Raw genomic sequence first — 17227 nt, 5'->3', positions numbered from 1 at the left:
ACACACACACACACACACACACACACACACACACACACACACACAGACAGACACGCACACACGCACACACACACACACACACAGAAGCATGCAGACCCATCAATGCTGGCACATCACACACACACACACACACACACACACACACACACACACACCCTCTAGATATATTCTCTGTTCCAATCAAGGTGTTTCTTTTAAAGCTTGGCTGTTCTGCCCCCGGGAGACACTGAGAGCTTGTGAAGGTTGCCGGAGGCGAGGCTGTGAGCTCCAGTTCTCCAGCGCACGGCTGCTGTGCTCGGAGTACTGACGAGGAGGACGCAGGCTGAGTCCTGTTCTCAGGTCGCCACCGGCAGATGTGACTTTGGCACTTGACACGGTCTGAAATACAGTGTGTTGCCACTCTAGTATTGAACGTTATCAAAGGCTGACAAGGAAAGAAGCTATTTGTTTGTCCTCAAAGGTGTCCACGATTTGACAGAAACACCAGCCTTTTCTGTATTCTGTATATGTTTTTTATAGTACTACTTTGAACCCTGCATTCCCAAGCTATCAGTGTGGTTTCTGATGTTTCTAGCGTACTCCACACGTTTTTTCCTTTACGTTTAGTTCAAAGTCCTTCAAGGTAGTCATCAGATATATATATATTGCATTATGCAGTAGGTCGGTCTCTGCGAGACGAGTCGTTTCGGTAGCTACTGTATGTAATGAGACCGCAGCCATTTCTTCCCATGTGCTGTCCTTCTAGAGGTGATGGAGGCTTTGTCTCCCCCTCGCATGCGCCGGGCGGGCCCTCCCTGACAGTTGACACTGTTCCCGGAGGACAAGATGGACAGAGGATGGCGGCGGTTACGTAATGGCACTTCAGCTGCTAAGGGCAATGTTTTTTGCTTTTACAATCTCCAGGGCTTTGGGACCTTCCGTTTGCTCCACGGGGAACTATTAATCTAAGTTAGCCACAAACAACAGCTAGCGTCGTAATTAATGATAGCGCTGCGAATTATCGAATGGAAATTTCCATTTGTGTGAACTATAATTAAGTCTGCCCTGACTCGATTAAAGCCAACTTGCTTATTGTGCGAAGCAAATATTTTCAACAGTCTTTGGGTCTACCTCAGTAGAACTGAGATACTGGTGGGCAGACCAAAGGGGTCCTTTTGTCTTGTGACAGGGACCTTTGTGTTTATGGCACAGTGTGACAGAGTGTCTATGTGTCCCCTAACAGATTCCTGTGATACGTGAGGCTGTGGTCACTGACAATTTAATGCAGGCCCACCCTGTCCTGCTCGGGCAGATAGCCGTAACAGCCCGTGTATCAACCCACGTAGCCTAGGAGGACCAGTTTCCGGTGCCATAAAAAAGCTGTATGAGCCTCATAAGTCTTGAGTCCACTAGTCGAGGGTAACAGATTGGATTTCCCAAATGCAATGAAAGTAATAGTTTTACGTAACCGCCTCAAGGATATAGCCCTTGCTCAATATGTCTTACTTCACTGAGCTTATTTCAGAGGATGGACAGTGCATAATTGAATTGCTGAGCAGATGATCCATATTTACCCTCTATGCCACAAGTCTGTCATTGAGCTGCCAGAGTGGCCGCTCAGAGCAGAGATTACGGCTCAAAGTGACCTCTGATCAGGGCTCTCTGCATTAGTTGATTTCATAGAAATGTATTTTTTTTAAAACTCATTCTATAGCATTATTGTTGGTGTTATGTAATGGCTGTGTTTGGTTTCGGTGTGGAATTCTAATGAGCAAGGATCTCTCGCTGTTATTGATGTCATTGCAGAGTCTGTATATATCTCCTTTGTGAGTATTGGGGCACACAAGCGATAAGCATGGCCCTAACAGGTATTGCACCTATCTTTCTAGGTATTTCTCACGATTTCTCACAGAGTGGAAACAAAGGCGTTTTAATGGGCACAGGGAATCCCCAATGCCACTCATTCTAGTTGACATTCAGCCCCCACCCTTGTGGAAAAAAAGCACACTCATTCCCCTCAGGGCTCTGTCGCGTACACGTACTGTGTGTGTGTATGCTCTGGTCGGGGTGCGGCGGCAGCGTTAATGGTGTGTGTGTCCTCTCCTCTGCCCACTCCTCGTGGCTCTGGGCAGCAATGTGTCCCTCTTTGATCCTCAAGTGACCCGTGGCCTGGGCGGCCTGTTGGACAGGCGGTGACTCACGGTCCAGCTTCCTCGTGTCAGGGGGCAGAGAGACCGAGCAGCAGGCTGGCACTGAGGAGAAAGCCAAAGATCCTTCATTACTGACAAGATACAGCAATATAATGCATCTCTATGGAAGCAAAATTCAAACAGTTCCTGTCTGCTTAAAGAGGCGTGTCGCAAAGTCGTCATATTGGGATATCGATCTCTGTCAGATTGGCAAGCAGTTGAGTTCGAATGTTTCTAGGTCTGCTTAAAGGGGGATTTCGAGAAGCCAAAGCAAAGCCCTTTTAGGAGCACATACAGTATCATCATCTCTGGCCATAACAACAGCAGAAGCAGCACACCACACATACTGCATCTTCTCATACTTGCACGTCAACAACAGCTTTATTCTTAATGGGACTCATTACTGCACATCCATACGTGCTCTATTCTCAGTAGTCTATTTTTAAAAGTCCTTTCCTTCTACGTTATATGGTTTCTATTTTTTTTTTTGCGTATGTGTTTATCGCATATTGACCAATAAGCACAGAGCAAGAGGTTTTCAGAGCAGAGCAGAAAGCTCAGCGCATAAAGCCCTGTGAGCATTGTGTGCTTGCTGTGTCTGTTGTCCATAGAGGAATACTTGGCACATGGTCTTGGAAAACAGCATGCATGCCTGAAACAGAGCAGAATAAAGTGAACAGAAAAATATGTGGTCCCCTCCTGAGACCCGATCCTCACATAACACATACTATACCAAAACACAACCCGGGCTGGCGGTGTGTATTTTATTTTTATGTTGTGGCACGGGGATATGTGTACTTGTGAAGCACGACAATTAAAAAAAAAAGGGAAAGCGAAGAAATAAGAAGCCAATGGATATAGCGAAGTGTGCTAGCTGTATTGTCATAGGAGTTTGCACATATTGGTTCCTATGGCAATGGACTTGACCATGGGAGACATGACGTGCCAAACACGGAGAGTGTGTCAGAGAGTGTTGTGAAGTGTGAATAAATAAACTGAGTGAGCTTAGTGGCGTCCATTGCCCACTCTCTTGGTCTGTCACAGTCACACGACATTGTTATCTCAATGGACTCTGCTGCGAGCGTAGAGTGGGCAAGGCCAGCTTTATGGGAGACGACACAGAGGAGAAGCTCAGGGATCAGTTCTTGTTCATTTGCCATGGCTTCATGTACGTGTCATCTCAGATATACTTCACCTCTCCAAACGTCTGGTGGGCAGATCCGGTCTCTGGCTTATAAAGGCCTTGGGTTGGGGTGAGGGTGGGCGGGTGAGGGAGTTGTTTCCATGAAGCAGACTTGATTTCAGTTAAATGTGAGTCTCTGTTTTCCATCCGTGAGGATGACACAAGTGTGTTATCCTTCAGAGAGAAACAAGGAGGAACATGAAGTAGAGAGAGGTTATAATAATATAATAAATAAAGCCTCTCGAAAGGTTTCAACGAAGCCACTAGTAATTAATTAAGATTAAATTAGATTGAGATCTGGATCTGCTTATGTGGAACTGGGGTTTGATTAAATTATTTTTAATGAGGATTTTCATTTGCAGGCAATCATTTGTTCTCCCTCTCTGTCCTGTGTTTGTGAGTGGTATATTGCCTACATTGGTCCTGGGTGCCATGTACTTGCTTTTATGCACAATAGATTAACACGACTCATTTTAGTGGAGTTGTAGCTGCGGTGTAGTAGTAGTATCATCAAGGGGATCGGATTACATTACAAAAGCAATCCAATCTAGAGATCGTAATTTAACCGTACACCTACAAGAGCATAAATCTCATAAAACTCATTAAATACTGTATGAAAACGCTTGATTGCGTTAGACAGAAAGTGTTTATGTTGTGCTTTACGTCAGGCCCCTGAGTAATACGTGTATTCATTCATTAATATTGGATCATGTTTTTCTCTGAGATAATTCTTTAGGGTGAGGACACCGTATAAGCTGTAAACACAAGCCTTGCATATTTGCAACGGTGTAGCATGCGTGTCGTTGTAACCTAGCCGCACCACCACGCATCACCTCTTTTCATTTGAACTTGCGACGTTGTTTACCTCGACACGTTCCCCCACAGTGTGATTAAAGGCCTTGTAGTAAAATTACCAGGATTTATGGAATGGAGATTGCCTCGATGGCACCTTCCTCCCAGTGTCTGGTTCCAAGGCTCTTTAATAAACAGACGCCGAGCTCACAGCCCTGCTGGGAACAGAGAGGAAAACACGGCAAGCTGGGCCCAGGGATAAAGGGAAAGCTTCTTTTCCTCCCACACCTAGCCTGGGAGCGCTTGCCCAGGTTTCCCCCCCAGTGATTGACAGCAGCTGTCTGTCATTCTGTCTGTCTGTCTGTCTGTCTGTCTGTCTGTCAGTCAGAGCCAGTCCTCGTGAGCAAACAGGGACATGGCAGCCAGCGCTTTGATTCGTAATATCAACACCATATGGCACGAGGGGGCTTTTGCTCCACATCTGAGCGCTTCATCCATAATCTAGTCACATTAATGAATCCATATCGCTGAGCTCTCTCCTGTTGTGTCCACCGCAGGGGCCAGATAATGACCCCCGCCCCCTCGCCGGATGAGCGACTCATTTTCCTCCGAGCGTGTAAGTCAAGGGTCATCGGCGTCCTGCGAAGTGCTCTGAAGAACGGCCCGGCGAGCACGGGCGCTGTCTGTCTGACCCGACGCCGCGCTGATTAGGCCTCTCCTGCACCGCCGCGAGTGCGTGTTGCCCCGATCACGCTCACGCCCGCCTCCACCTCTTCTCATCTCACAAACGCCACTTCTGCCACCAAACGAAAGGGCCGTCGGTTCTCGGGAGGCCTTTATTATTATTATTATCGTAATTTCCCGACTATTGGCCGCGGCTTATACATTGATTTTGCCAAATTTCTTCAGCTATGAGGTTAATACAGGGGGGGCAGTTAATGTGGTGTTAATGTGGTTTTGTTTCTTTTAACTTGCATAAAACACTGTCCTGCAGCTTAAGCACAATGCGGCTTATATGCGGGAATTACTGTATTATTATCATTATTATGTAGCGGCCGACTGGGATGGCTGGGTAGACTCGGGCCGGCCTTATCTGCTGTGTGGTGAGCTGATATCTAGCATCTCAAGTCCACTGTTGTTGCTCAGCAATACTGACACAGCTCCTCTGAGTACAGCAAGACGGCTTGAGAGGTTTTTTTCTTTTTGTGTCGACTGGCCAGTCGTCTGATTTCAGAATTTCATCATCACAGAGAGATCATGCACTATACATGTATACGGAGGAGGTGTCTGTGATGTTTGAGCTGATTTGACCTCAGGCTTCTCCCTGCTTTGAGATCAAATAATGTCAGTGTGCATAGGAATCTCTACAGAGTGTACAAAGACAACAGCATGAGCCTCAGGATCCTGTGGTGGTAGATGGTATAGAAGATGAAGGCTATTGTGGTGGGTGTTTGTCAGTGAGGTAGACACTTGTTTTGGTAGGCACTAGTTGTTTGGTTGATGTTAGTTGCTAGAAATGGTTTGTATTGGGCCACTTTCATTGGCAAATGGACTGCCCGCTGACAACCCCACTCCCCCCGACACACACACACACACACACACACACACACACACACACACACACACACACACACACACACACACACACACCCACACACACCCACACACCCAGCAGGACTGTTCTGTGCTTGTGCTGCATCGATGAGTCATAAACTGGAGCCCATTAGCAGGCAGATCCACATCCTCCCTAGCCCACTGGAGACAGCTCCGGCTTGCGCAACATTCCTCACAGCCCCAGGGTGGGGGTCCGCAGGACAGGGGGCGTGGGAGTGGGGGAGGGGGGGGTATTCTCGGAAAAAATCATTATTCCGTCGGCATGACACCCGAGTCCTTCAGGCCACTCTGATGAGCCTTTGACATGCTGCGCAATTATTTATTTAGCCGCTGATCGTGAGGTTGCATCTCCTATACCTCCAGCGCCGCCTTGTTTGGATTCAGCGGCGGTGGGTTCCGCTCATTCATCTCCAGGCTGCATGAAAAAGAAACGCGCCCGGCCCGCCGCTGTGAAAACACCTTAATTGAAAGGTTGAATCAATAACTTTAGTTTATCTTCAAGAAGGCCGGTGTTGCAGAACTCAGCATGCATCGACGTGACGCGGCACGACATGGCGATAAAAGCAGAAACCAAGCAGGCAGAAGAGACAGAAGTTGTGGAGGTCTTCAATCATTCACCCCTGACAGTGTTTACCAAGCCTTATGGAGCTTTCCTCAGCCCCAGTCTTCCTCCGCAAATAGCCCACTTTGATGTCTCTTAAAATAGCCACAAATGACGGAGTAATACAAGGCTTTTGTATTAATTATTTATTCCACATGTATGCATCTGTAGGTATTTGTCATAGCCAAGTTACATCTTCCTCCCCTTTAAGCATGAGTGAGTAACACTGAAAACAGTCTGTTTGTGTTGTAACAGACAGAAATGGCTTTTTGTTGTTGTGGCAGTTGAGCTTGTGTTTTGGATGCATGCCGCATCATCCCGCAGCAGGGCCAAGAGGAATCTCTCTTCTGGTTTTATAGTCGTGTCATGTCGTTTTGAAGACTTGACGTTTTTCATCCTCTGTTCGGGTCGATATTGTACTTTTATTTGTTAATGTCCGCCACCATTCTCCTCTCAAGTCTCGTGGACGTGTCTTGCAGGCCTTTGTCGAGAGAGTGAAATTCAAGTATTGGAGAAGACAGTGATACGGTACACATCTGTCCTGTCATCAAAATGTCAAAATGTTGCTTATATCTGTTTTTTTGTACCCCTCTCTATTTGTTTTCCCTCTAGTACAAGCAAGTAGAGCAGTACATGTCCTTCCATAAACTGCCGGCGGACTTCCGGCAGAAAATCCACGATTACTATGAGCACAGGTACCAGGGGAAGATGTTTGATGAAGAAAGCATCTTAGAGGAGCTCAATGAGCCACTGCGAGAGGTAAAAAAAAAAGATTTATCTACACTTATTGCAGTCTTCCATCTAGTAATATGATACAGAAATTCAATTACTCTGTAAATTACTGTTTGCTGTTGTGTCTGTAAATTGCAACTTGTCCAAGATTGTCATCGAATGGTTGTTTAACTTGATAATTTTGGCACCCTGTGGGTCAACAAAGCTTTGTTTGATAGCAATGTTTATATTTGTTTGACATTATTATTTGATTTGAAATACCTTCAGGAAATCCAATTCAATCATCATTGTAATTATCAGAGGAAACCAGTAACATCAATTATGAAACACTAATAACACTAATATTTAACTACCCTCTCTCATTACCTGCCAAAAACTCTCTCTACCTTTGCTTAACTCCTCTCTCAGGAAATTGTCAACTTTAACTGTCGCAAGCTAGTGGCTTCCATGCCGCTGTTTGCCAACGCTGACCCCAACTTTGTGACTGCCATGCTGACAAAGCTGCGCTTCGAGGTCTTCCAGCCCGGGGACTACATCGTTCGCGAGGGCACCATTGGCAAGAAGATGTACTTCATTCAGCACGGGGTGGTGAGCGTCATCACCAAAGGGACCATGGGCATGAAGCTCTCCGACGGCTCCTACTTTGGAGGTAGAGTTCAGACTCTAACCACATAACTTTCATTTGTCAAAAGCCCTGAAATGGGAAATGTTGGTGTTTTTTTTTCAAACTGCTATACTTTTCTTTACTTTACTTTATAACAACCTTTTTAAAGCTTAAAGGTAGGGTATGGAATTAGCTTTGTTGGCCATTTTTGCAAAATCACTTGAAATCCTATTCCTAACCCACTTATAGCCACTAAGTTGGAAGCACTGAAATGGAAATTAAACACGTCAATCATCTGCGGAACGGGCAGGGCTCGAAAAACTCCAGCCAATAGTATTCCTCACCCCATACCATCATTTCACAGCTCGTTCGTCAATCTAACGTCTTACTCCTCTTCCTCCTCCCCCTCCCCACCGCAGGCGACCCTTTCGAAAGCTGGTGACCGCGAAACCAACTGCCTGCTGCTGCACGTCCATGTTCCCCTCTTGTTGTATGTGTCACTTCATTTCTATACAAACTAAGGCAGCGGATACCTACGGAAACTCAATCACCCACGCAATAAATAAGCTATGTAGCAAAAATTACATTTTACCGTGACACGAAGAGTGTTGTAAACATGAAATCGAAACTTAACAGCTTAAGCTACAGTGGAATAGGCGAACCAACGGGCCAGCACTAAACTCGGATATTTCAGGAGATAATCGCCCTGGTAAGAACAAACCAGATTCTGTTCAAATATACACACCTATGGCTACTGAACCATATGTACTACAACCCTTTGGAGGTGAATAAAGAATGTAATTGGGGAAGTTGATGTGAGTGATTGTATGGAGACTAGAGCTCATAGTGCTGTAGACGCCAGGCTGGCATTTCATTTAGCCTGGCTCGCTCTCGCGCTGCGCATTTGAATTGTCGCTCGTGCATGGAGGGCGGGACTTGAGGTTGTATATGTTCAAACTCTGCCGTCCGTTTTGCGAATTCCGTACCCAACCTTTAAGCAATGTTATCCCTTAGTGGTGTTAGAAAGTTCTTGTCAGTGTGTTTGAAATAACTGTCAGGCAGTGTGGGTGTCCATCTCTTTGGAAGTCCCTAGATTTTTAATACGTTCAAATCCTGTTTGAACCTTTTGTCACAGATCACAGAGCTCAGACATCCCTCTATCTGGGCATTGATTTTCACTCTAGATGCCAGAGGGCTGGCAGGGCTGTATGGCCATGGTCGTATAGCTTAGCCAGGAAATTCTCCCTCTCCGAGGCTTCAGCCTTCCTTTCAACAGGGAACTTGTGAGCTGGAACCAGCCAACCCGAACCACCACATTCATCTAAATTCATGGTGCGGTTCTGGGGGCCCGTGCAGGTCCGTTCTCCATCTCTAGTGGCTCTTGTCCCACTTTCAGATGGCCCTCAAGAGCACGAGCAGAGACCCTGCGCTGTTGACCCAGAAAATGGCTGCCATCCCTGTTCCCCCCTTCCTCCCTCTCTCTCTCCTCCCAGACTCTTAAGGCAAGGTCCAAAGGTTTGATTCCTCGCCCCTGTTTTTACATCCCACAGTAGACCAATAGAGTTTAGGCGCTGCGATATGTGCCAGCTGTGCCAACGGGCAGAGCAGAGGAGGAAGAATGTACCCCAGGCCGAGCATGTGGTCAATTAATAACAGCTAATTAGTGGAGCAGAACGCCGGAGACAGCGCAATTTGTAATGTCAACGGTGGAATTCTCTAGCCAAACTCATTGTGTCAGGAACAGGTAGTCAGCCATTTTTTCTCACTTTAGGCTACAGAGGACCAGTCGTTTAAACAATATCAGACCTCCCCCCCCCACACACACACACACACCTGTAATTTCACCAGGATCTAGTCTACAGAGACACACACACACACACACACACACACACACACACACACATAGTAAAGTGATACACATCGTGTTATGGCTACACTTGTCTTAATAGGATCGGAGTGATGAAGACAGGCTTTGAAAGGTGGTGATTGATTGATGGATGTAGGCTCTGGATTAAGGAATGCTTTGGAAATGGAACACCTACAGTAATAGGCTGAAGGATTGTTTTTTTTTTATTTTTCTTGCGTTTTGCGTGACTTGCGAGCGCTTTGTTGTCGTCGGGGGAAGAAGTGCCGGGGCCAGCGCTGGGGTTAAGTCACGATGACACGCCAGCAGGCAGGATTCCTGCGCCAGGAAGGGGAGGCCATTAATCTCGCCTAGTGTAAATCCCTCATCAGATATTTGTGGCCGCTCTAGACGCCCAAGGACAGACGCCACACATATTGCCTTCTGACTGAAATGCCAGTGCTGAGTGAACATTACCCGTGACATTATCTCAAAACAGAGCAATAACTAGACACCGTTGAACATACGCAACATGAAGGTTGCGGTGCAGATCTGACAGGAGCCCACCATTACAGTTTTTCAGTCACTGCACTTTCCATCTGTTACTGTCTCCATTGCGTTTGCCAGAAGTGCAGAAGTGCTTTTTCCTTTTGAATGAATGCAGGTGAAAAGTGACTGATCAGCCTTGCGATTGTAATCTGTGATATTACTTGCTTCACAAGGAATGTGGGTGGCATGCAATTTTCCCATTGATGGTTTCAGAAATATGCAAAAAGGACTTAAAAACTGTAAAATGATGGTTGAATGAAATAATTGACTGTGTGTGTGTGTGTGTGTGTGTGTGTGTGTTCTTATCTTATATTTAATTGCTGTGCACTTTAGCAATGTGCAATTTTACTGTGCAGTAACTCTGTGTGACACAGGCTTCGTTCCTTTTTGTGTGGCTTCTGCACGAGCATGCACAACATGTCTCAGAGAGCGGCAGCTTCTAGCCACGATTGCCCATTCACTTGACTGCACCTGGTATTTGCCCAGAGCCTCAGGCTGTGCATAAGGGTTGCCAGAGAAATTAACATGAAGAGCGCACCCAGACATTTCCGCAAACTCAATAAATGATAAGCTAAAAGTGTCTGACTAAAAGCGGCGGAGTTAAGACACATATATACAGTAGGCGCTCGCTAAGGGAGATGCGGGGAGTGCCGTGATAAAAGGCAGCGCTGGTTACCAAGACAACAGTACATCACACAGAAAGAAGTTCCGACCTCTCTTTGAGTGAACCTCGGCATTGTGTGTAATGATATCTCATCTCAGACGTTCGCCTTCATTCTCTCAGTTGTCAAATATATCAGAGTAGAGTGATTCAGTTGTGTTGACTGAGACGGTGAAGCGAAAATCCACATCAGTGCTCTTGAGTCATTTCAATATCAAATATATCAGCTTTTAGCACCAGAATACTGTAGCCAACATTTTCCCTGTGAGTCCTAGTCTTAGTTTAAAACAGAAGATATTTTTCGGTTAATGTGCTGCATTGTTACAACAAAAATAGTTCCTCCTTGACTTTTTGACTCGGGTTATAGCTTTGATTATATTTTTTTCCCTTGAGTGCCAAAAAACCTGGTGACTGCTCCAAAAGAAAATAGACCATTATTAGGCAGAGAGAGAGAGAGAGAGAGAGAGAGAGAGAGAGAGAGAGAGAGAGAGAGAGAGGGAGAGAGAGAGAGAGGGAGAGAGAGAGCTGTATACACATAACAGCACCATCAGCAGCTTGTGTTTATGCATTTGGCCTTCCAAGGACACCGTGTCTAACAAAGCGTGATTCCTGGGGGTAGACTCAGAGTAACTAAAATGATCCATCAACACACAGTCTAGGAGGGAAGAGGGGCTCTGGGTCAGTTATTCCGCACACTCTGTCCACTGTACTCTGGGCTTTGGAGCACTTCTACTGAGTAGGCCTCACTTTGTGTCTGTGTCTGTTTTCTCCTCTCCCCTCCCCACACACACACACACACACACGTCCACGCGTGTGTAGAGATCTGCCTGCTGACCCGCGGGAGACGCACGGCCAGCGTCCGGGCCGACACCTACTGCCGCCTCTACTCGCTCTCCGTGGACAACTTCAACGAGGTCCTGGAGGAGTACCCCCAGATGAGGCGGGCCTTCGAGACGGTGGCCATCGACCGGCTCAACAGAATAGGTAGGCCCTAGTACAGTACGGGTGGAATGGTCATCTGACAAGCCCTTTAAAGACACACCAGTTGTCCCCATATCCTGGGTTTAAGGAGTATTTATAGAAGAACAGAAGAATATTTAATGCAGTTCTGCAGCAGTCATTAAGGCTTTGATGACTGACGAGTGACGACTTGATGATTATGCAGTGTTCTAACGGACTGTAGTAAATGACGCTGAAATCTTCAGAAGATGGAGCCCAAATGAGCTGCATGCAAATGTGTGACTTTGTGCTGCTGTGTTTACACTGTGGCACCGCCATCGCCATGGAGGTCACCGAGAGGGTGGAATGGATGTCATCAGGCAGAGTGTATCATTTGCTAAACAGAGCAACCCCCTCTGCACACACACACACACACACGCACACGCACACGCACACGCACACACACGCACACACACACACACACACGCACGCACACACACACACACACACACACACACTTACACACTCTCACACACACACGCACACACACACACACGCACGCACGCACACACACACACACACACACTTCACATTCCCTCAAGGTCAGCGCTCCGCTGAGGTCACATGCGGCCACATAACACGCCAGATGTTTACAAAGGAGCGTGATGCATGCATCTGCCACCTGCACACGGTTGCCATGGAAGCCACATTAGATCAATTCATTTCCTGGGTTCCAGGGGAGGGGAGGGGGGCGGGGAGGCTTGACTGATGAAGTGTGTGCCGCTTCCGCTCATCTCATTGTTTGTGTTTGAACCCACAACACAGCAGTCCGTGTTCCTGGTTAATAGCCCGCAGATATGACATGTTTGAGCTAGACAAGGCAGCGCAGCTCAAACAAATGTTTATGTAATAAACTGAATGAAAGGGGTTGTCAGTGTTAATTGGGTTCATGTTATCAGAAAGGGCTAGGGTGATAGTAACCCGTAGAGAATAATACACAACAAGGAAATAACAATTCAAATAGAAATGACCAACTGTAACCAATAACCATTCAATTTCTACATTCTAAAATGTGGTCTTTCTCCTCAGATTGAAATTTAACCTCAGTACTTTTATACTAAGCAAACATGTATATTTCCTTGTAACTTATTCTACATCTTACAGTTTATTCTACAACTAATTTGGACCTCTTTGAAGTCCGCTTTTTCCAATGAGGCAGCCCTAGTCCTAGCTAGCTTCCTTGAGCTCCATTGTGGCTCTCTCTCCCCCCATTCACTCCTATTGTCCCTGGTGTGGTACTGTACAGGGGTGCCATTCTGGATCAGTCACTGACTCAGTCACTCTTGATACAAGTGGACTTTCAGGAAAAAAAAGGCAAAAACAAACAAGGACAGAACAATGCAGAGCGAGAGCTGACAGTATTTGTGTGGGTGCGGCGCCTAAATGAAACAAGCCCGAAGAGAAATAACGGCAGAGTGCAATTTGGCAAAGAGAGGAAGTACTGCAGCGCTGCAGCACAAAATAAAGCACCACCAAAAAAAAGAGGGGTAGAGGGCTAAATTGAGCAACAATTATGGCCATTATTGATGTGTTGCGACTAAGCGCTATTGACACGCTTGGAGAGGCGGCGAGATGGCTGCTGGAGATGCTCCTCACATGTGGCCCTTGCTATCTGCGCGGGGGCCCCGTGAAGAAGGCAATTTCGGCTGCAAATTGCTTTCTGGCAGCAGAGGCTGAGAGGCCGTGAGGCAGAGACTGTCGGGCCAGAGGCACGTGCTCCTCCTCCTCCTCCTCTTCCTCCTCTTCCTCCTCTTCCTCCTCTTCCTCCTCCTCGCGTCACAGCTAATGTGACTCAGCACAAAGCAGCCCACTCAACCTCCCAGCCCTAACACCCCCACAGGACACGGAGTGTGTGTGTGTGTGTGTGTGCGTGTGTAATGGTCGAGATGGAGAGTGGAAGTGTGTTTGTGTGGAGTAAGTTTGTGCGGCGGAACAGAAAATGATGAAGAGGACCCACACCAGAAGTGGCTCTGATCCATTCTCTAGTAAGCTGCTGTCTGTGTGCTAATGATCCTCTGGGAAACACAACATAAACAAAGCCTGTGCATTTCTCACACCTGCACACACATGTATGCGTGGGAAAGTAAAAGCTATCTACTCCCATTAATAATGGACTCCTGTGCATAAACACAAAAGGAGTCTCCCTGCACCTTTTTATAACTCTGAATGTAAATTTAATCACAGGCTTCCAGGTGGGCAAACATGTCTGTCCTACTCAAGTGAATGGGGTCTGGCAGAGGAGGAGAGAGTGCTGTTTTATTCAGTTATTTCTTTAAAAATTCAGCCATGTCTTGTGGTTTAAATATTTGACTTGCCAGAAGGACACTTGCTTGAATATCACCTGATTTCAAAAGATTTCAAAGAGGCCATGATGCAAGTGATGATGATTCAAGCTGTACCCCCAAAGAGGTGTGTGTGTATATATAGCATACTGTAGTTACCCAGTTCCAGCAGCAAAGTGTTCCTCTTTTCAGACTTTTTTAATGGGATGTATTCTTAAGATGCTGCTTACACTGTACTTTTAAAAAGGTCTGTGTCTTGTATTGTGGAAGGTCTTCTATTAATGGGATTAACAGTCGTTCATTTTTTTGTTTCTTTTTAATTCATTCACAGGCAAAAAGAACTCGGTCTTAATGCACAAAGTCCAGCACGACCTGAACTCCGGGGTCTTCAACAACCGCGAGAACGAAATGATCCAGGAGATCGTCAAGTACGACCGCGAGATGGTCAAGCAGGTGGACCTGCAGCGTCCGCGGGCCATGTCCATGACGCCGTCCCTCCAGGGCGGTAGCCTGTTCGCCTCGCCCTCCTCCGCCGGCCAGCCCTCCGGAGGCTCGGCCATCGCCACGCTGCAGCAGGCCGTGGCCATGAGCTTCTGCCCCCAGATGGCCGGCTCGCTGGTGGGCTCCGGCACGCTGCAGTCCCCCCGCATGGTCCGCCGCTTCCAGGTCCTGCAGAACGTCTCCGGCCCCGGGTCGTCGCTGCCGCTTCAGGCCGGACAGCCGGGAGGGCATCAGCAGCAGCAGCAGCAGCAGGCCGCCAACCCGGCTCTCTCCGGGGGGGCCTTCGCCTCGCCCACCCACAGCCCCCTGGCGTCGGCGGGCAGGACTTTCCAGTACGGCGCCAGCCCCGTGGGCGGCGGGGTGCTGTCGGGCTCGCAGCTCTCGCTGGTCCAGCAGCAGCAGCAGCAGCAGCACGCGGCCAGTCCCACGCACCGGCCCACCGTCCACCGGCGGAGCACGCACTCCTTACAGGACACGCGGGCGCTGTCCGCCTCGCAGCTCTCGCTCCCCCACGACGCCATGGGCGGCCTGGGCATCATGGGTCTGGGCATGGGCATAGCCAGCGCGGCAGCCCCCAGCCCCCCCCAGTCCACGCGGGTCTCCTCCACCTCCATAGGCCCCCCTCCGCCGCTGGCACAGGCCGGGCTGGCCGGACCCCTGGTGTTCAGGAGCGCCGTGCCCCAGAGGATGGCGCTGACCCACCAGATGTCGGTGGGGGCCTTCCCGCCGGCCGCCCTGCCCCCGCTGCGGCCCGCCCCGTACGAGTCCGGACTGCCCAAGAAAGACTCCATAGTCAGCCTCCCAGAGACGGACCAAATCAGATCAAGGCTGTCTTCCAATTTGTGACCTTGAGGAGGGAGACTTTGTAGAACAATGCGTTTTGTTTTTTTTTTAGGATGGGGAGCTTTTCTGACCTCCTAATAACTGACCTCCCCCCCTCCTCCCTCCTCCCTCCTCCCCCACCTCTTTCTCCTGTGGCCCATGGACTCCTCGTTGAGAATGTATGAGAATGTGTGCGAGTGAAACCGGAGAATTGCGGAGAGGGAAAGCGGAGACAAGACAGACCAATTACACACTACTGATTCACACAAAGTCTGTATAATACAACGCTGGGATGTTTCTGTTTCCACACACACACACACACGAGCATAAGTGTAGACGTGGCGTGTCCCTATGTTGCCCTCCAGTCGGCTTTCTTTGCTGTTTGCTGTAGTCCTCACTTCACTGTATGTACAAAGATCTCATAGGTGCAGTTCAACGATGCAAACATTGCATGAGCTGGGACTAACGACAAATCAGGGAGCTCTTTCTGTTGACGGTGACGACCCAAACCGTTTGTTGTTTGGGGATTTTCTTGTTTCTCTATAAACTGTAAATCAGATTTAATACGTAACAGTAGCTGGTATAGAAATTTGTCATGTAGAATCTAGGTACATGGTTCAACCAAATATGATGAATAATAATCAAACCACAAAACGGTGTCTTCTCAACTAGTCTCACCCCAGAACATTTTCTTCAGACCAAAGGAAGGTGGTGTGTAGCGAGTCTTAAATCCGAACACAATGATGGAGCCGGCGTAAATGCTTTAAAATAGCCTTTAAAACAACTTTAGAAGCCATATGCGTGTGCACCTTTCTTCAAACATTTCTGATTTTTTTTCTCCTACATGTTAACTTTGTGTCAAACACACCAAAAAAGTTTTTAAAAACATTGCAGATATTTAAAAGAATTTTACATGATATTTACTTACATCAAATGCTCACTAAAAATAACAATAGTTGATTTGAAACAGTTGAATTATGATACCAGATGCCAGATTGAGACCCTTCCTGTACAGTGTTAACTCCATGTTTGATATGAGTGAGTTAAGATGTGGATGACCTCCAGTGTGGTATATAAAATGGCCATGTGATGTCCTGAATGCTACTCCAAGCAGCTCTTCCAAAGTTGCCAGTCTAGCAACGCTCTCTCTCTCTGCACAACCTGAGACGTCCAAACTCCCCATTTCTCTTTCGACCCAAACAAAGCATCCCTCCTGAAATCCTTAGGGTGTGTGTTGGTATAGACTAGCCATCATTACTTTTCCAGTTTTATTATTAGTATTATTATTGCAAATGTGCGATTTGCAAACGGTGCACTGCCAATGATTACCTGCCGTGGACCGGGACTGTCGGAGAGCTTTAGGATCCATCAGAGATGGTGTGTGGCTTATTCTAATCCAGCGCTGTCCCTACCGAACCCCCCCTCAGTCCTGCCTCTCTTCATTACCCCCACGTGAACTCCCCTGATTGACTCCGCATAAATAGCTCCCCTGATTCGCTTTCAGCGCTTTCGCCCAGTCGCATTTCGTTATGCCGTCACTCCTCCAAAACTGGTATGTCTGTCCTACAAACTTATTTTCAGTGAGTATGTCTGTGAGATTGCTTTTGGAATTGATGCAAAAGACTGAGTCTGTGAAAAAGGAGGTTATAATGGCAATAAAATAATAAGATTGTTAGGTTCTTAATATTTGAAAGGGACCCCAGGTGGGCTTGTGTGTCTCGCATGCATCAAATAAATTGCTTTAAGGCTGTTCTGAAGAGAACTATTTTGACATCAATCGATACAAAGTGTCAGCAAACCCCATGCTTTACCTGAGAAAGACAGGCATTCGCCTAATGAAGAAAAGTGTGCCATGAATTACAAGTACAAAATATTT

At 47.4% G+C, this 17227-nt stretch overlaps 1 protein-coding gene across 1 annotated transcript in view; it reads left to right on the top strand.

Annotated features, from left to right (window-relative positions):
• The window catches only part of hcn2b (hyperpolarization activated cyclic nucleotide-gated potassium channel 2b), a 33710-nt gene extending 18335 nt beyond the window's left edge, over positions 1 to 15375 (top strand). Inside the window, exons 7-10 of the mRNA XM_062555310.1 lie at positions 6971 to 7117; positions 7499 to 7739; positions 11567 to 11731; positions 14360 to 15375. Of these exons, the coding sequence (XP_062411294.1) occupies positions 6971 to 7117; positions 7499 to 7739; positions 11567 to 11731; positions 14360 to 15375 (1569 nt within the window). The remainder of the gene's footprint in view (positions 1 to 6970; positions 7118 to 7498; positions 7740 to 11566; positions 11732 to 14359) is intronic.
• Positions 15376 to 17227: the final 1852 nt, after the last annotated feature.

The sequence above is a fragment of the Sardina pilchardus genome, chromosome 15 (assembly GCF_963854185.1).
Source record: "Sardina pilchardus chromosome 15, fSarPil1.1, whole genome shotgun sequence".
Classification (NCBI taxonomy): Eukaryota; Metazoa; Chordata; class Actinopteri; order Clupeiformes; family Clupeidae; genus Sardina; species Sardina pilchardus.
The sequence above is the reverse complement of the archived record's forward strand: the minus strand, read 5'-3'. Positions and strand labels throughout refer to the sequence as shown.